General features: G+C 46.7%; 1 protein-coding gene across 1 annotated transcript in view; it reads right to left on the reverse strand.

Moving 5' to 3' along the window:
• The window catches only part of LOC138514720 (collagen alpha-1(VII) chain-like), a 1,453,166-nt gene that overhangs the window by 837,817 nt on the left and 594,758 nt on the right, over positions 1–20,591 (reverse strand). The window contains exons 44-45 of the mRNA XM_069630120.1: positions 13,154–13,189; positions 12,773–12,805 (exon numbers count right to left, since the gene is read on the reverse strand). Of these exons, the coding sequence (XP_069486221.1) occupies positions 12,773–12,805; positions 13,154–13,189 (69 nt within the window). The remainder of the gene's footprint in view (positions 1–12,772; positions 12,806–13,153; positions 13,190–20,591) is intronic.

Raw genomic sequence — 20,591 nt, forward strand, 5'->3', positions numbered from 1 at the left:
AGATAAGGAGGTGAAAGGCCAAAGTGCGGGGTTTGTATCAAATAAGATAGGGAGATGAAAGGCCAAAGTCCAGGTTTGTATCAAATAAGATAGGCAGGTGAAAGGTTTCAATTAAGCATAAAATAAATAGAATTAAAAAAGGCAAAAAACATATTTTACCTCAGGAGTCGGGTAAAATAATATATCATGGCCCTTGGTCTCATTATGAGCTTGCCAGTAAATCAGTAGTAAATCGCTGAATCACTGCCAAAATCGATTACCGTGCCTGCCACTTTGTCCCATGGAGTTACCAAATGGATGACAAGTGGTGGCATGGTGGTGTTACCCCCCTGATATTTTTGGAGGTGGCTAGAACTCCAAAGGGAATTTTGTCAGATTTACTGCGAGCGGTAATTCTGGAAGTAAATCAAACAATATATGACAGTAAGGTGGGTGACTTACCTCCAGCAAAAAGACAAAACTCAAAGTACGTTGGTGCAGTAATGTAGAAATGATAAAATTACCTACAATTTTTGCTGCACCACTGTACTCGTATTGAGGTCCATGTTGTAAGAATAGATTCCAAAACCTAGTATTAACCTGAGACTGAATGTAGAACACTATAAAGGAATCAATAGATGTGGTAGGAAGCCGGGTCAGAAATGCTTTGGTTTTGAGTTAATCTTGAGTGGTAAGATAAATAAGTGTTACAGCCAATTCTCCCTGCTATTGAGAAATGTAACCGCTAGGTGGCAGCATACTCTAGTATATTGGAGAGCAGTTATTGGAAGGGAAATTGTAAAGGAGAATAATCAAATCACACAGAAGGGATTCCAACAGTGGTGTTATTAAGCAACAATATGTTTAAATATAGTTCGTAGAGCAGGAAATAGCTAAGGAAAGAAGCAGTTGAAACAGAGTTAGTAAGGATCTCCTGCAAAAGTGGACAGTTATTAAATGTAGTGTCCTAAAGGTAAGTCGTGAGCCACAGGGACCACCCACCGGACCAGCCAATGTATTCAAAACCTCAACAGGGGCCTCTGTCTTGAGAATCAAAACATCAGGGAAAATTACAAGCATACACTTACATGATCGACCTTGCAGTCGACAGATTCAGCCCTGATAATACAAAGCACACAGTCTTAAATGAGATGTACCCAGATGTTCCCAGATGTGCTTAAGCCATCAAGCACCGAAGGGCCTCGGGCTGTTGGAGAAACGGCGGGTAAGTACACTGTGTGCTCTCACCATATTTCCAGCCACCTGACTGGCTGAGAGCCCTTGCCTGAGTGAAAATAACTAGTAGCTGAATTGTAAATAAAGCGGTTGTGGTCATGCGGCTTAGAGCTATCGTCGAGGAAGTAAAGTAGGTGGGCCTGCAGCAGATATGTTGTAGCTCAGGTCAGGCTGTTGTAGTTAATGGACATCTGGCAGGAATTAGGATCAGATATGAAGGCTCAGGCCAGGGCTATGTTATTGCCCTTTGCTGTAGTGTCAGAGGGCTAAGGTCCAGGACTCAGGGTGCGCTGATATTATCTATGCGCATCCCAGGTTTAATATGATATGATACGTTCTTTATAACGCTCCTGTACACAAGTGTTTACAGAAAAGGAAAGTATTGCAAGTGCTTTGCAAGTTCCCTGTTAGCATGCTACAGGCAACATCTCTCCCGCTACAGGCAGCATCTCTCCCCGCTACAGGCAACATCTCTCCCCGCTACAGGCAATATCTCTACCCGCACAGGCAGTAGAGAATACCCAATCGATGACTTGAACAACATGGAAATTACTCGATCCAGCAAGTCAACTGACTACAAAGCCAGAAACCAATGACGTCATCACTAACATCACGACGTAGCTGCATTATAGATGAAGGACATATTCATCCATTCATGAAGTTACACAAACATGCACTAGTTTATTGCATAAAGGCTTGCTAATGACCCATGTAGGTAAAGGACGGACACACATACATATCTCTGTATATTCATATAGTTCGCCGAAGCCAAAACCCCAAAATAAAAAGTATTCATATATTTAGCTTGCACATGCTTGACTGCTTCTAAAATGGAGAAGCCATAGGGAATGATGTAGAAGCTGTAGGTCTCTGAAATGGATGGCAAAGAAGAGAAAAGCTTTGAGTACATGAAAAACTGACATGATCGCAGCAGCTGAGGCAAGCAGAAACAAGGCACTCAGCCAAGGACAAGTGGAGATGGAAAATTCCAGTTACCAAGACAATGAGCCACCTGCACAAAATCAGGCTAAAATACTCATAATTACAAGCAGGACAGTTCATTTCGTGGTCTTGACACACACGACCCAGTCCAATAGGACAATGCACATTCAACCAAGGTAGGCGAAGAGGGGAGTTCCCGTGGAACCAGAGGGAAAAAAGCTACAGGTGTTGCCCACAAGCTGCTAACTGAATGAACTCTCCGAGGCGTAGGTGATCAGAAATGGCAACATTAGGGAATACTTTTCCCCTCCATGTTCATTCTCATTGCCTTGAAAAGGTGCCCTCAGTCTGGTAACTGTCCAGAGTCCCAGGGATTGGAGGACACTTTTTGACCAATACAGATTCACCTTTCACATGGTGATATAATTTGCCGCAAGGGCCAATGGTCTCTCTGCGACCCTGCAACATTGTAGGTCGATACTAGTAGAGGTGGTCCTAGTGGGGCCCCTAAACATGGCTATCCAATTGTAGAACGAACCAGTATATCTCCTATATGTACCCTACCCATATTGACCAATGTAAATGTGTGATAGTTTCTGGGATGGAACCTGGATGTGTGATGTCACATTGGGATAAAACCGGGTGACACATGCTTAGAAGACGAGAGCTCCGGAGGATACATGTTTTTCTGGTGTCATCCCTGTCATTTGGTTTGCTCATAAAAGACAGTAACTTTGCCCCATGGCTGAGTCTTCCGGTCTTGTGGTGGGGAGTCTATGATGGGCCCAAGTGTTCTCTGTTGATAATTGGGTTGACTGTTAGAGGACCCCGGCAACACCTATACATAATGGACAAATTACGGGCAGTAGGTGAGGGAGTAATAGAAGAAGAGGGAGGGAAGACAATAGAGGCAAAAGGAATTGGAGGAGGGCTAGTGGAGGCTTGAAAGAAGATAAGCTACGCTTTTAAGGGGTTAGATGGAGAAAGTGGGAGGCAAGCAAGCAGGCAGAAAGGTTTGACTGGATTTCAGAAGAGAAAGAAGAAAAGGAAAGAAAGATCTGGGAGTCATCAGCATACAAGTGATGGGAGACTCCAAAAGAAGAAGTAATAGAGGCAGTGGGGCGAGTATATGCAGAGAAAAGTAAAGGCCCTAGGACTGAACGTAAGGAATGCCATAGGTGGGAGGATTGGTTAAGCCAAAAGACAAAGTATGAGACAGTAGGTAAGAGGCACACCAATCCAGCACCGTGCCACGAAAGTCAAGATTGTGAAGAGAGGAAAGCAAAATAGAGCAATGCACCGTGTCAAAGGCCGCTGAAAGATCTTGAAGACGAAGAAGAGAGGACTACTGAGAATTTCGAGCAGTACGAAGGGAATTAGTGACAGCAAGAATAGCGTTTTCAGTAGAATGAGAAGGCAAAAGCCAGATTGGAGAGACAGAAGGAGAGAATTAGAGAGAACATATGGGGAGACCCGAGAGTAGACTATGCGCTCGAGGAGTTTTGATAGAAAAGGCAGTAGAGAAATGGGGTGGAAATTTGCTGGAGATGAAGGGTCCATGGTAGGTTTCTTTAGAATAAGAAGAATAGAGGCGTGTTTGAAAGAAGAAGGAAAATCAGTATTAGAAAGAAAAGAGTTTAAAAAAGTGAGAAATTGAATGAGAATGAAGGAGGGAAGAAGGGAGAGGGTCTGTCGGTGCAGAGGTAGAATAAGCGCTGGAGAGAACAGCAGTGACATCAGAATCAGAGAGAGGAAGAAATGAAGATATTAGGCTGGGAGGGTGAGGGGAGGTCGGCTGGGGGAAGGGCAGGAAGGAGCAATCGAAGAACACAGTAGTGACATTTAAGAGCAGAATTTAGCAAAGTCTGGGGCAGTGAAAGTAGAGAGAGTGGCAGAATCAGGGGCAGGGGAGAAGGAACGATTGAGCTTGTGAATTAAAGTGACTGGGTTGAGAAGAAAGAGAGGTGAAGAGATTATTGAAGTATTCCTTTTATGCAGGCAGCAAGATAGAATTAAAGGTGGAGTGAAGAGAGTGAGGCGAGGTCGGTAAGTAAGCGGGACTTGCGCCGGCGGCGTTCAACTTTACCAGGAAGCCGCTTAAGAAGATGGAGGGACGGATTCATCCAGGGTTGTATGGGTTTGTGGGAAGGGAGAAAAGGAGTGGAAGGATAAAGCGAATTTGGAGTATCAAGGAGAAAGAGAGGAGAAAATGTCAAGTGAGGGAAGGAGAGCAATGAGAGTAGAAATGGAAGAAAAAAGGGTCAAAAGACCAGAGATTGCACAGAAAGAAAGTGAAAGATGAAGGGGGGAAGCTGGAAGTGGGGAGATTAACTGAGAGAAGGAGATGATCAGAGCAAGGAAATGGAAAAGCAGAAACAGAGGAAGCGAATGGGATGGCAGAGAAAATGAAAGTAGTAATAAATAGAACGATTGGGGGTATTAGAATGGGAAGCGGCCAGACCAAGGTTAAAATCACCCCGGTGAATCAAAAGTAACTCAAAAGGAAGAAGAAAAGATGGGAATGAGTCAAGGTCCTTGCAAAAGGAAAGGAAGAAAGGGGTCACGGAGGACGATAAACTATTAAGAAAGCAAGTGGGCAAGTAGAAGGAAAAGAGGCAAAATGATATTCAAAGGAAAGAAAGGGAGGGTGGTTGGGGGGCAGGAGTAGGAATAAGAAAGAGCAAAGAATGGCCATGCCCGACCATGCCCCGGAGAACGAGAGGTGTGAGAGAAAGAAGGTGAAGCAGATGAAAGGCAGGACAGCAGGAGTTGCAGAGGTGAATGAAGCAAGCAAGGTTTCAGTTAAGAGGAGGACATGAAGATGAAGGTGACTACAACTCTCCATCATGGGATGAGCTTTCTTGCAGCAGGATCGCACGTTCCACAGTGCCACATGGAGGGAGAGAGAGGCATTTGCCATACATTGTCAGGATTGCGAGACTGAGAGCGGGAAACATGGCAATGGCTGTACCGGTGGGCTGGTAGAGGATGAGACTTACTGTGCTGCATGCAAGAAAGCGCAGTCTATGGGGAGACCACTGCAAGGGTTTGAAGCAGCCCCATAAGCTTAGAAGAAAGCAGAAGCTCCCAATGTATCTGCGGGCATGGGGCAAAGGAGAGTGGAAGGGAGAGAAAAGAAGCTTGGTAAACAAGCTCAGCAGGACAGAAGGAGGAAAGCAAGAACAGAAAAGGGAAGAGAGGCGTGGCATTGCACATAGAGTCTGGTAGGCGCCCCTGATGCGCCACTGATAAGCCGCTGACAGTGGTGCATGGACTTTGCCGGGCTTCGCCCTGGAGGTGGTTCCGGTCCTGTGGCAGGGGGAGGGGCTGGTGATGGGAATGCGGGCCCAGGCATGGTTCCCTGTCCTGCGCCGAGATACTGCCGGCCAGCAGGGTAGGGAGAGGATCCTTCAGATGCACACGGCCACGTGACCAGACAGCCTGCTTTTCCCTGGACAGTCCGGAGAAATCATCCTCCGTCCCGGGGTCCCGGGAGTTTTTTCATTTTAGAAACCCCGTCCCGGGTTTGCATGGTTGGGTGGCTACGGTCCCGGATTTTGCCGGGACCCAATTTAAAAATACCGAAATCGGGTCCCGGCACGATTCTTCCTGCATGAACCCATTTCCTCCCACTTCACCTCCCCGGCACTCTCCTCCAATGAGAGGAGTGTGCCTGTGAGCACACCCCCGACCTGCCCCCTGCAACAGGCCAGCGACCTAGAAGTAGGACTACAGTTTCATTTGTATTTACGTTAGTCCTACATCTATGTCTGCTGCCTGTCCCATTTAAAAATAAAGACATCTGGTCACCCTACACAAGCAGGAGGGGCTGGAGCAGGGTGTACGTGGCCTCAGTTGCAGTTAGTGAGCGGTGTGACACCGTGGCTCTAACCTGAGCAAGTAGCGCGCAATGCTCTTTAACTAGTGGAGGCTCTGGACCCAGAGGCAGGCTAGAGTTAGAAGAAATGTGCTGATCTTCAAAGGTATTGACCTAATAATGTAAGTTAGGTATTTAATGGCTCAGGTTGGCTGGTAGGAAAGATGCATTGAGCCCCTTTTAGTAGTAGTGGGTGTAGTGAATTGTAAGCCATGATTGAAACAAGAGCCATATAACCATCGCAAGGAGGAAGTGCTGGGAGCAGTGCTGGAAATTGAGAAAATGTACTCTAGGAACTCACCCCTTACTGCGTGGCTACAGTGATGTGGGCAGGCATGAGGAGTGGAGCTAAGGGGATGAAGTCCCCAGCACAGATCGAGAAGTGCCCAATCTCTCCCAGGAACCAAATCAAGTGTAGCTGGGGTGCACCTGCAGGAGGGACTCCTGACAATTTTCATACAATCAAAGAGCATTTTGGGAACATAAGAATGACCACAGAATTGTATATTTGAAATGCATCTGCAATCGTGATTCAAGCATGAAACCCATCTGAGCAGGTAATGGAAACATACCTCTCTTGGTCATTTCATGTATTACAAAAGGCACCCTAACAGAAACAGTCTGTAAAAGACACGATAAATACTCATGTGAACATTGTTTGTTTAGGGATGTGCGTTCTGGGCTGAGCTCATACATGAATCCACGAGTTCCTCTTGTTTACGACAAGTCTCCTGAAGTGTTGCTTATCTGTGACAACAGTAACCCTGGCTTGGGAATAGGTCTTGGAGAATGAAGGTTTTGGATCTCGCCCTTCATGGAATAGTGCGGTGGAAAAAACACATTTTGCTCGGACCAAGCTCCGTCTTGTGCCATTCCAATTTCTCCACTGCGGAAGAGTCTAGAATATACCTTTTCAGCAGGGGTCTGTAACCTTTAGCTCTCCCAATGTGTCCGACTACAACTACCATCAGATCTAACCTGCATATATATTGTTTGTATGCTTTATTCAAACATTTAAAAACAATTTACAGAAGCCATGGAATTATGACATCATGCCTCAATATCATAAATCCACCAACATGTCTTATTGATTCCAACAGAAACAAGAAAAATAGCAAAGTTTGGCAGCGGTAGAGTGGTTTCCAGCTTTGGTTACTCAACCCCACTGCTTACATCTGCAATCAAATCTCTTATTTCCTCTATAGAAAAGGACAGGGCATAAGTTCGTTTTCGATCACTTCCACTTAACACCCGAGCCCACCATTCTTCAGTGTTCAATGTTTGCCAGATGCTTAGTTCTTTGATCACTGATAGCACTGCAACACAGTACGAGATGTTTTAGAGTTTCATCTTGTTGTGTGCAGAATCTGCAGATCAAGTCCATCCCAAAATGTTTGGACCAAAGGCTTAGTCTTTCCTTAGTTTCGAATGCATTTAATGGAAAGCCCAGGGATACATTACTTCGATGTGCGTCTGGGAATTGATCCACTGCGTTTTGCAATGTGTTGAATGCTCTAGCTTCACATGGCGCATTTTTCCTTATTATGTGCTGTAGTCGTTGGTTGCCAGTTGCAATCCAGTCATGCTCCCAGAGATCTAACCTGCACCTACAGTGGTGAGGGAAAGTACGAGTTGCAGTCCAAAACATCTTAAAAAGCCATAGGTTGCTCACCCCTATATCAGACAAAGGTGTCCTCGGGTGAGCTGGGAACCGGTGGCATTGACTGCACTGTGTTAAAACGCATGTAGATGTAAGGCAAAGAAGGGCGAGGGGACAAAGTCACATAACAAAGGGAGGGGAGTTCTCTGCGATTGTGATTGCGCAGCTGTATTGTATTGCACTTGTTTATGTTCAAGCGCTGACTATATCGGGGAACACGCCCGTGTGTCTAGTCTCATGCGAACCTCAGGACGCACTCAGGCAAGTAATTCAATTCTATTCGTGGTGGTTGTGCTCAACTGCTCCAGATGGTTGGACCGGGGTGAAGGGAGTGCTCTCATTAACATCTGCCTCTGGATTGGGGGAAACTAAGAAACAGCACCTGGCCACCCGGGAGCATGAGATAGAAGAGTGGGGGATAGGCAGGGTGGGATGGAAGGTAGGGAGGGAACGTGCAGTTGGTTCTGAGGGACTGCATGGTGCTTCATGTATCAGGAAGGGAATCAGGGAAGAGACCGGCTAAGCTATAGTGGGATTTGCAAAAGTCAGATACCAATTACTCATGACAAGCCCTGCAGTCTTGCAGCGAAGGATTGCACTCATAGTCACCTGCAAATGCAAGTCGCTATAATGCATAGCCGGAAGCAGCCTTCTAGTATAGAAAATAGCTTTATAGACCTGCAGGGAGGGCCGTATCGGGCGTTATGGGCCCTGAAGACCGAGTTAACGAGGTATGAGGGACCATAACTCCTGGTACGGCCCAAGCGGCAGGTCTATAAAGCTATTAGACATCCCCAGGGCCGGATTCTGAACTGGGCGCATTGAATGTGCTAAAGAGCAGGATTCACCGCACCAAATCAGTACACCCAGCCTCCACCAGCATTTTCAAGTGGGCCTGGGCGTCCTCGTAGAGCACGACAGTGCGCCTTCAGGATTGCGCCTGTTTGTCATAATGGCGCAATCCTGATATCTCAGCAGCATTTTTGTAAAATAACGACATATTCGTTATTTTACAAAAAAGCTGCTAAGAACACGAGTGTATATAAACACTTTCATAAACACCAAAGCAAGCAGCTTCCACGTTGCAGAATACAACGTTGAAGCTGCTTGCTTTGCGATCACCCGATTTGCAGGCTGTAATCAATCTGCGGGCTATACCAGTTCGTATAGCCCGCAGAATGAGCGATCAAAATTGAGAAACACCCGCTAGTGTGTTCTAATAGAATATAGTACCTCCCTTTTAATTTCCCTGAAAACACCAAGCTAGTAGCATGGGCTTATTGCTGCCTCTGCATACTTCCATATGTAGGAGTGCACATATGGCAAATAGTGTATCTCTAAGGGTGTTGGGCCACTGCTGCAATATAATCCCACCATGCTTAACCCTTAATGTAATGATATGATATGATATATGATATGGCATTTATAATGCGCCTATACACAAATGTTTCAAGGCGCGATTTATAATGAGAGAATTGCAAAATGTTCACTGTCGATCGTGTAGCTCGGGTAGGACAGACACGGCCAGATGGAGCAAGCCCGGCTCGGTCAGATTCTGAGTCAAGATTCCTTACCGTCGTGGAGTCACATCAACGGGTAAATGGTTTGGCTTTTTTTTTCAGGTTATTCAAGTTTCAGACAAGTTATAGAGTTCATGCGTAATGAGGCCCCCAGACCGTCCCTCTTGCTGTATCGTTCCTCTTCACTCAACTGCATGAGTTCCAACCACAACACCTTTCCAAACATTCTCTCTCTCTCTCTTACAACCATTCTAGCATGGAATGGATACATTAGTTTAACTATATACAATGTAAAGTGATACTTGATTATCTTGACCAGTATAACATTAGCCACTATAGTGCATTGCATCCGTTACATGTTCCCTACGTATTGCTTACATTTGTAAACTGCATTTTATCTGTAAAGTATTGTCTCTGTACTGCAGTGCCATTGCTTATATAATATTGCCACTACTTGTCAACTACAATCTCTCCCTGTAAAGTATTGTCTCGGTACTCCCATGCGGTTGGTTATAAAGTATTGCAACTGTTTGCAAACTACAGTCTCTACCTGTAAATTATTGCCTCTGTACTCCTGTACCACAGTTTTTAAAGTATTGCAACTATTTGCAAACTACAGCTTCTGCTAGTAAACTACAGGCTCTGTAAAGTAGTCGCTGTAATCCCATACTGCTACTTACAACGGTCTGTAAACTACATTCTCTGTAAAACATTGTCTATGTTCCCCAGTGTCGCTGCTTGTAAAGTATTGTCACTGTTTGTAAACTACAGCTTCTGCTAGTTAACTACAGTGTATGTAAAGTATTGTCTCTGTACTCCAGTATCACGCTGCTTCCAAATGATTGCCACTGTTTGTAAACTCAAATTCTGTTTGTAAACCACAGTCTCTGTGAATTTCTACCGCTGCTTGTTAATAAGAATCTGTTTATAAACAATAGTCACCTTTTCTAAAGTGTAACCTCTCTCTTTGTACATCATCACCTGGGTTTTTAAGCCACAGTCTCTAGAAATGTTAACCTACATTTCTGTTCAGTGTGTAGACTATTCCATGCTTGGAAACCCTAGACACTGTTTTTGAACTAAAGCCTGATCTGTAAAATATGACCTTTGTAAACCTGTTTACCTTTGTAAAGGGTTAGACCCCACCTTTGCAATACTGTTACTAATTAAGCAACTAGCCTGAGCCGCGGGGACATTTCCGAGTCAGTTAATGCCCCAGAGCCCAAGACCGGTGTACTAATAGCATTTCTTCTGTTCTGAAACGCTGCAGCGTTTCACAACAGAAAAAAAAATCAAACAAAATGGCCTCTCGGGATGGCGGGCATCGAGAGCAGACACAGTGGGAACAGAAGTGTTCCCAGCGCGTTCGCTCCGAAAAAGGAGAAACAAGAAGGTAAGTGGGGTTGGGGGCAATTTGGGAAGGAAAAAAAAATAAAAAACTTACCTGAATCCCTGTTGGAGGAGAATGGCAGCATCCAGCCGTGTGGAGGCTCGGAGTGGGGATGGCCCCATTTCGAGCCTTCTGATTGGCTGAGGGGCTGCCACAACCCCCACCGGGAACAGAGGAATGGATTCCCGCCTGAGGGATTCCCGGTCGGGTAAAGCCTCGGCGAGGACCAATAAGAATATTTGTTGCATTCTGGTTGACCCTCGCTGGGTACTAAATATAGTCTCTGTTTCAAAACATTACTGGCTAAACTATTCACTGCTAGTAAACATAGTCTGATTGTAAAATGTACTATGTTATACTAGCAACATTGTTGGTACAGTACACTCAAATCAACCTAACACACAGGTGTGTGGTTCAGTGGAAATGATTACAACTAGATGACACCTTCATGCGGAAGGCAACCACTTGAGAGCATACACTGTGTCTGATAACTAAAGAAAATCTTTGTTGAATAACTGTGTTGCAGGAAATAAAATAATTACCACTACTAGTACCGTGCCTTAAATATGTTATTATAGTGACCAAAACACACAGCAATTCCAGAAACCAAAACCTGGCTTTGTATGGCCCTTCTTATTAAATGGAATTCTGCTCATTAAACTGATCTACACGTAAACAAAAAAGTAATCAATATGGAGCGGGCTGAGTAGAGAGAAGGACAGATAGTGAGAGGAGGCCCAGGGAAGGTATGGAACGGTGAGGTTGAGTGCAGAGGAGGATCGGAAGGATCAAGATGGTGAGCAAACTGAGATTCAATAAGACAGGTGCTGAGGAGCAAGACCATTAATAGATTTCTACACTAGAAAAGGAACTTGAAAAGAGAGCAGTTGTGCGTGGAGAGCCAACCAGCATGTTTTCAGTAGGTAGAAGTGGAGGAGGATCTGGATAGGTTGTAGAGAGTGCGGGTAGCAAAATTGAGGACATTGTCTAGAGGGAGGAAGCAGTAGAGAGGAAGGCTAAGGAGTAGGTTTCAGCAGTTGTCCATATACGATGAGTAACTGACAGAGCTAAAGAAGGAATCCCACTTGGTTGTGTCTATTACACACTGTTGAGACTCCACGGACCCCCCCTATCATTGCACCTATCCAACATTGAATTTCTCCCAACTTGATGCCAATTGCATGGTATACAGAGGTCCACAAAATACCCAATGAAATGGGAGCTATAGGTAATATGTAGTGAAAGGAGATAATTAGGGTCTCAACACTTTGCAGTAAACACAACCAATTACAAGCCCATCCATGACACTGGTGAATCCCTGGTAAATCACTCGTTATGAAAGGATTGACCCCAAATCAGAGGTCAATAATCAATGATCAGAGACATAGTGAGCTACGAGGGGGTTAAATAGAACATTCTATGTCAGGGTACGAGATCTGTCGAAACATCATTTTAGTCACTGAGCGCCGCCTCTGTTTTCAAACATATTAACATAACATCAACATTTTAGCAAAGGATTTGAGTGCACAACGGTGCAAAGTCACTGGGCCTCATTACGAGTTTAGAGGTAGCCATGCCATTTTTAGTGGCATGGCTACCCCCAAACTTGGGTCCGGGTCCCGCAAAAGGGGACTTACCGGGCCATTCCGACCTTGGAGGGCCCAGTAATTCCCTTTCACAGGACCGAGACCCGGTATATCCCATTCCCATTTGAGCCCATTGGGCTCAATGGGAATGGGGAGGATGCTAACAATGGACCCGTTGTTAGCGCCCTGGTCTGCTCGCAAGTGCTGGTATGCACGTCTGCCCAGACAAGACGTGCATACCGCCACACGTGAGGAAACTCGTAATGTGGCGGCCCGGTATGAACGGTGCCGGTCCCTTCCGGCACCGTTCATACCGTGGCCACCACACTCCTAATGAGGCCCACTGATTTATGATAAGACAAGAAACATTGATAGCACGCGTCCAAGCACGGCAACTAGGGTGCAGAGGAATGCTCCAGTTCTACCGCATGGTAGCACAGTGCACATGATATTCCGGACAATGCACATCTTGACCTAGTACAACAATCCGCAATCAGGGATTCCACCAATCGGCATTTGCTCCGCAGGCGTATAATTACCGAGTCAAACACCCTCCTCGTGTACAGAATATCTCAAACTTACCCTTCCTCCTTTCTTCCCAGTCGGTCCTACAACCTGCAGAGAAAGAGAGGCGGTAAGAGTAGCATGTTCATGTTCTGTGCAACACCATCTACCGGAAACTGCGGCATGCCCCGGTGAAAGCAGACCTAGAGACCTGACTGTATGCACAAGTTCATAAATAACTTCTGACCACACCCGGCGTACAGGTAAAATCAGGACACCTCAGGTCTGAAGGATTAGATGGAATTAGAAAGGGAAACTGAGGGCCCTTAAAACATGGGGGTGGGGGTATTTGAGGGGGTCCTCTGCTTGCTTATTGTGCCCCAGGGATGATGATTCTATGCCCCCCAGCTGTGTGCTAGAAAGCACTCAAGATATGCGTAAAATGGAGCATATACTTACCCCTACTGCCGGAGCTCCAGGAAATCCTTGGTTCCCCTATTAAGTAAAATGAACATGTACACATGTGATGTGCGTGATTGGAAAGCAAACATACGATCATGCACATTGATTGCACAGGAGTTACATATATTGAAATAGGGAACATGCATGTTTGCTCTAAGTAGAGGGGAAGGTATGGAAATGACAATGAGATTCAAACGAACCATTATTCACTGCATTCCCCTATAGCGGTGCTCCTGACCTCACATATAGGAACACAAATGACATCACTATGGTTTCATATATGATGTCAGTCATTAGCGATATCAGTGGGTAACAGCCTTTGAGGATCCTAGGCTGGTCTATAACAGTGGCACCTGTCGTGGCCTTGCTGTTCATCTGGTCATCCAGCTACATCACCTTCAGAGTGGGGTGGAGAGGCTATTGGTTGACTCGCCCCGTGAGCCCTTATTACACAAGTCATCCATTGGCTACTGACTAGGCAGCGCACCATCTTCAAGTCTATGTGCTGAAGTGGGAGAATGGAACAAAAGGCTCCCACCAATCCCCTCACACCCCTGGCCTAGAGGATCGCGGCCCAGACATCCGCCACAAGAGGAGTTTGCCCACCTACCAGATGACCAGATACCCTGGTACAGGAACATACGGATGTGCCCACCAGCCTGCCCACCAGCCTGCCCACCAGCCTGCCCACCAGCCTGCCCTGCCCATGCCGACACCTGCGGCATGGATGAACTCGACTGAACCATGCAACAGTAAATGAACACATCGTTAGAGATGTCATGACGACCTAGCCAACGGTCAGCACACCCGTGCAAACATGCACACTGGACACTCCCACACCAATCCACACGAAGAACATATTCAGTGCTATGACGTAGGTGACGGACACACCCACTGACGCGCATCTTTATTATTTTTCACATAGGCTTTCCAAAATGCAGAAACGCAAGATGCACAATGAACTCATCTAAAATGCTTGCTCACGCTTCTCCTAAACCCATGCATTGCAATGAAAAATATAACGAAGACATGATACTGGGGATAAAGCAATATGATACCATAATCCAAAGCGCTGTGTATCAAACGTTTCCACCTATGCACCAGGCCCAAGTAGGCCGCAAGCAAGAGCTTCCATGAACAATGAATGAGCAAGAGTACAGTTGCTGACCCTGCAGAATGAGCCCGGCGAGAGCAGACAGTCAAGGGCACAATGTTGCAAACTCGCATGCCGCAAGCCGACGCCAAGGTCATACATGCAAATTAAGCCAGGCACACAGTGTAAAATGCAATATTAATTGTGCAGAATTCTGCCTCAACCACGGTCTCGCCTCACGTGACCAAGCCGAACCTGACAGGGTGCCAGGCCCAGGAGGAGGGAGGCGCCTGGATCCCACGTTTCAAGACACAGGCAGATACAATTAAGCGACTCAATGGACATCTGCGGCGGGGGGAGTAGTCTTCCTTCCAGCATATGAATAAATCCTCACATTGTCTGCACATACCCATAGTGATACATTGTTGCAAAGGACAGGTGCACCGCGAGCTGGGAACAGCGATGGTACGCGACTGGGGGGCTCGCGAGTGGACCAATCAGAACATGGGGCTCTTATCACTGACGCCATTAACATTAGCCAATCCTCAGGGGTCTTCATGTAACAATTTTCATGTATCAAATTGAAGGGACACCCCAAGTATACCACCTGACTGACCCTCAACCACTAATAACGCTCTCTATACGTATGCTATACTAACCCTACCACTCGAGGAACCAATCCAGAGTGGCGATAGGTTTTTTGCTAACTTTACCAGGTGACGCAAGTAGCACGTCATACTAAGGTAAAAAGGGCCTGCGAGCCCCACGATTGGAGAGAGAGTGTCAGGACGGACGCGTACGATCCTTGACCCATCCCTGCCGTTTTGTTTAATAAACAGCAGAATCACCTTGCTTCTTGCGTGTGTCTCATACTAATTTTTTTTGGGATATACGGGAGGAGTTGGGGCCCCCCTGCCCGGAGGTCCGCGGACGGCCCAGCCGACCTCGGGAGAATTTCCCCCCGACAAGTTGGAGGCACTGCTGAGATCTGTTTAAGGTCTGCTTTTATTTTATTTTTCCGAGTACTCCCGTTGCGAGGAGGCCCGGCGGCGCGGCCCCCTCTGCCGCTGCCCCCTTTTGAGGACTACAGGACCATAGCGGAACTGCGAGAAGACCGGACAGCGCAATCCGGATATTGGCCTTCGGGAGCCGGTTGAGAAGTATCCCGCCCGCGGTTGGCGAGTGTCCAGACATGGTCCAGACGAGGGGAGGTGGCGAGCCGCTTGGAGGGGTGCACGCAGTCGAGCGGCCCCGCATCAAGAGAACTTGGTGAGTATGCCACGCACAACAAGCAATGTGAAATTGTGAGGGAGGGGGGAGGAATTGAATACGGGAGGCGGGAGGTGTTACACAGGTGCGCGGCGAAGGTTTGATAAATTAGTGTTGACGGTGCAATGAATGGTAGCTGGACAAGTGCGAGAGCAGTCCGCTACGTTACGGAAGAGGAGGGGGCGGAGCACGAAAACATCACGTGCGGCCGCTCGTAGACACTGATTGGCCTAGGTCGCGACCACGTGTAAGGGTGTGTGTGTGTGTGCGGTTTCCTACGATTTGGTGATTATTGATCAATGAGTAGATGAGGATCCCTATTGATCGAGCAGGAAACTCGATAGATAGATGACGTTTCCCTGTAGGAGGTAGCTTGCTGGTTGCCAAATACGGAAGATAATTGGCTGGTTAAGCCCTCCTGTCGAGGGGCGTATCACACGCGAGGCGACGCAGTGTGCGCAGTCCGATTATATTGTTGATTACCTTGTTCCAGGCGTGACAGGAAGACAGCTGTGGGGTTAACAGGGGTAGATTGCAAGCATATTTTGAACTTTTAAAAACATGTGAAGAACTTACCAGTAGTTTTGAAGAAATCGGTGACGTCACCAGTAGGGCTTTCATAGGATATCTCGAACACAAGGCATCTTTCTTTCTGAGAGTTATGGGGAAGAGAATTATGGTAAGGGAGTGGAGACGGAGGTAAACGGTAACGAGTTGATCGGGGGGAAAGTGAAAAGGGGGACGTGGCTGCGCACGGAGAACGCCGGCCACGGCAAGTGAAGACAGGGAAGGAGGAGTAAGAGAAAGTGGGACGGCTGTATAAGAACGTCACAAGGGGCACGCAGCCGCAGGGGGCTACGTGCGCCTCGGCCGCAGGGGGCCGTAAAGGTGTTCGGTAAAGGAAGAAAAGAAAGAAAAGAATATACAAATGCAAATGCTATATTTTACTATTTTTCCTTAGCGGACAATCGCAAGTACCCAAAATGACGGGGCCAGGTAAAGATCTAAGGCCGTATAGTGTACACTGTTAGCAAGATAACCGCTACCAAATAGGGGAAGGATAACACGTGAAGCGCTACTATGTCATACGGGGCAGGATCGGGAGGGTGGGGGAACACCCTCACTACCCCGCTACAGCACATATGTAAAACACTGTCACCCCATAGGGAGAAACTGATCAAGTATAGCATAGAATGGACACAGGGGACGGACAACAAAATGACGACACCATGGCCGCCTAATGGCAGTTTCGATCCATATACCCAACATTCACTATTAACCCATCTGCATAACACATACAAGGGGAAGAAGTTGATGCACCACGTGGAGGTGTTTAACTTATGGAGGATGTTCCAAGGGTCCCGACCAGGACCAAACGGAATGTTCATTATGGGGGAAACAACGGAAGAGGAAAAGATTAAGGAGGAAGGAGAGAATGGGGAAAAAGAGAGTGAAGGCACACAGAACACGGGGAACGGAGAAGAGGGAGGAGAGAAGAGTAACAACATAAACGAAAAGGAAATAAAGAAGGAACAGAGCGACGATATACCCCTAGCAAAGGTAGTGAAAAAGGAGGAAGGGGGGTTATATCCTTTAACAGAACTACGAGACATGGTTCAATTAAGGGCGGCTGAGGGGTACTCGAACCCGGCATACAGCCCGCCACCATATACAGCCACAGGTAGCCACACAGGAAGGGAGCAGAGTAGCACGACGGGATCAGCTCGCACGAAAATGCCCGCAGGGGAAGGGGGGATTGGCGAAGAGCAGATTGCAGGAATAGGACAGGATGAGTGGGTAGCTGCGCAGGTATTATTAAAATTACGAGGTTCATTAACAGAAGAAGAGGAGGAGGTAGTAAGGAAAATGGACGAGGACAACACCAGGAAGAGTGAAAGGAAAGGGGAAGAGGGGAAAAGAAAGGGGGAAGAGCTGTTACGACAGAAGGAAGAGATTTTGGAAGAACGATTAGCAGAATTAAGGGATGAGCAGAATGCACTGATCAAGCAGCTCGAGAGAGAGGAAAGAGAGAGAGCATGGGAAAGGAAAGAAAGCAAGAATGAGTTGGACAAAATGAGGGAACGAACTGAGGAGCAAAAGAGAGAAGCAGAAAGGGTGAAGGCAGTAGCAGAAAGGGTATTCAGAGCAGCACTGCATGACAAGAAAAGGGAGGAAGAAGAGAAAGAAAAGGAAATGGAAATATGGAGAAGGAGATTACTATCAGAAACGACAACGAAATACGAAGAAGGGAGGATGATAGAGGGTATATTAGAGCGGGAAAGAGCGAGATGGGAAAGGAAGAAAGAAGAAGAAAGGATAATGGAAAAGATGAGTATTGAAGTAATGGAGGAATTGAAAAAGAAAAGACAGGAAATTGGTAGAGAAATAGCGGAGAAAAATGAAGGGGAAAGAGAAGATAAGAGAGGGGGGAGTGAAGTAAGGAGGTATGTATACAGAGACACAGAAGTAGCAACAACATCAGCACAAAGGGGAGCAATTGGCAAAGAAGACAAGGGAGGAACGGATCTAATAGACTTAAAAACAGTAACGATTAGGGGGAAAAAGACAGATTGGGGGTTGCCATTAATGGAGGACTTTTGCAGTGAGGAAGGAGAAGGAAGCTTAGATAAATTATACATCACCCGGACAAATGGAGAATCACTATGGATCTGCAGGAGAAAGGAAGAACTGGAGGGAAGTGAGGAGGAAGAGCAAGGAATAGCGGAAAGGCAGACACGTGCAGCCACACCCTCACCATCCCGTCCCACATGCTCCACTACCTCACGCTCATTACGTGCAACATGCCCATCTAAACTCGCGCCCTTCCCCCACGAACTGACACCCTATGCAGGCAGGCTTAGAGACCTCCCTGGACGCAGACAGGGAGAGCGAATACACACGCCCACATTAAACAAAGGAAATGATAAAAGAAAGGGAAGAGATGGAGGATAAACAGTTACGAGCAGGGGAAATATGGACCCCATTGACGATGTAGAAGACAGGGAAGAAGAGGAGGGGTGTACGGATTCGATTGTGTGGGACCCAAGGGGCCAACCAGGACACAACTTAATGCCACTTCTGGAGAGGGGAGGGGTTAGACCACAATACGTCCCCTGGAAGCATGCAGACAAGGAAAATATAAAGTGCAGGCTCCCATCATTAAGTGGAGGTGCGGGAAAATGGATATATGAAATGGAAAAACACACCGCAGGACAGAAATTGGCAGTGGGGGATGAAAAGGGACTTCTAATATCAATATTAGGGGATGCAGCAGATGACATCTGGAAGAGAGCAGGCTTCCCGGGGTCACAATAACAAACACATCACACGATGGGGCACCATTCGCAAACTGCAGACATGCATTATGGCAGGCGCTGAGGGTACAGTACCCAGACACATCAGACATAGGAGCAATTACCTCACGCAAGATGCGTGAGAATGAAGATCCTGTTCATTATATCCAGGAAATTCAAGAGAAGTGGCGTATGGAAACTAGAGAACAATGGGACAAGACACCAGCAATATTCTATCATATACTAGTACAAGGGCTCCCAGAAGCAGTTCAGAAACAACTGAAGAAAGTAGTGGGGATGGAAGCAAAAGCATGGCCAGAAATACAACTGATGATAGTGCATCATTGTAGGACATGGCAAGAAAAAATGAAACAAAAGGAAGAGGATAGAAAAACGGAAGAGGCTAAATTAGTACAGAAAAAACGTACTAAATACACGATGGAAGGTGCACTAATAACTACACCTGCAACAATGACTCAAAGCCCCACACAAGTAGTGGCTGCACAAGATCCCTCCCAAATACAATCATCACAGACTGTAACACAACAGCTGCCGCCACTCCAACCATACACGACTAACATGGGAGGAGGATACTCAACGCCAGGAGCTGGGTATTATAATTACAACAGGGGAAGGGGAGGAATGATGAGGGAGAGAGGATACGGATATAACACACAACAGCAGGGGGGAGGATTTAGAAATTTCTACCCCACCGGGCAACCAATATACCAGGACAACCCGGGAAGCTTTCCATGGCAGAACAGGGAACCACCGGTGTGTTGGATTTGTGGATTAGTAGGGCACATGTCACGCACGTGTAGAGTGAGACCAGGCACACCATCATGGGGTGAACAGGGACAACAAGGGCCTACACAGGAACAGCAGGGCATCCAGCAACAGCAGGCATTGCAACAGGGAAATGGGCAGCAACAACTAGTAACACAACAACAGCCACAGACATATTCACTGCCACAACAACAGGTTGCGATAACACAACAACCCCAAGTACAGCAAGTACAGCAACCCGCCCAAATCTAAGACCATAACATAACCTCTACCAATACACAACTACAGCAAACACAACTGGGAAGGGTGACGGTCCTGGGACACAACCCTTACACAGGAAGTGGTCAATCATTTTACCCTCAATAGGACAGCCCACAGACGGCCTTGGTGTGTCCCATCCTGTCGGTAACACCTAATAGTGCGGAGGAACCACGCATAGAGGTAACGATAGGTGACAAAAAATTATCATTCCTTGTTGACACCGGGGCGACCCGGTCTTGCATAAGGGAAGGTACATTTAAGATGTCAGGTGAAGCCATGAACACCCAAGGATTCTCTGGGGCTAGGGGGTTGGTTCCCTTTACTGATAACATTCCCTTATCAATAGGGGATTATGACATGTCAGTCCCGCTTTTATATTCTAGGGCCTCACCAGTAAACATACTGGGGAGAGACATAATGAGCAGGTTGAATATGACGATCTCCTTTACGGAGGACGGCATAATTTGCTCCACTCCAGGAATTAACATGCTCACTGCACGACAAATTATGCAAGCATACTGTGGACAGACAGTGATTAGGGCTGAGCCAGTAGATGGTGAACTGTTCCAGTACGGGACAGACATGGCATTTGCATGGATGCCAGGAATAGAAGGAAAGATCTGGAGGAGGCCAGCAGCCTATTTGTTTAGACCAGAAACACCAGCCAATGAACCAGAAGGAAAAGTAATTTCAGTGAACATAGAGAGCATTATAGCAACTGCTGATTACATCG

This window comes from Ambystoma mexicanum, chromosome 12 (assembly GCF_040938575.1).
Source record: "Ambystoma mexicanum isolate Mex_15411 chromosome 12, UKY_AmexF1_1, whole genome shotgun sequence".
Classification (NCBI taxonomy): domain Eukaryota; kingdom Metazoa; phylum Chordata; class Amphibia; order Caudata; family Ambystomatidae; genus Ambystoma; species Ambystoma mexicanum.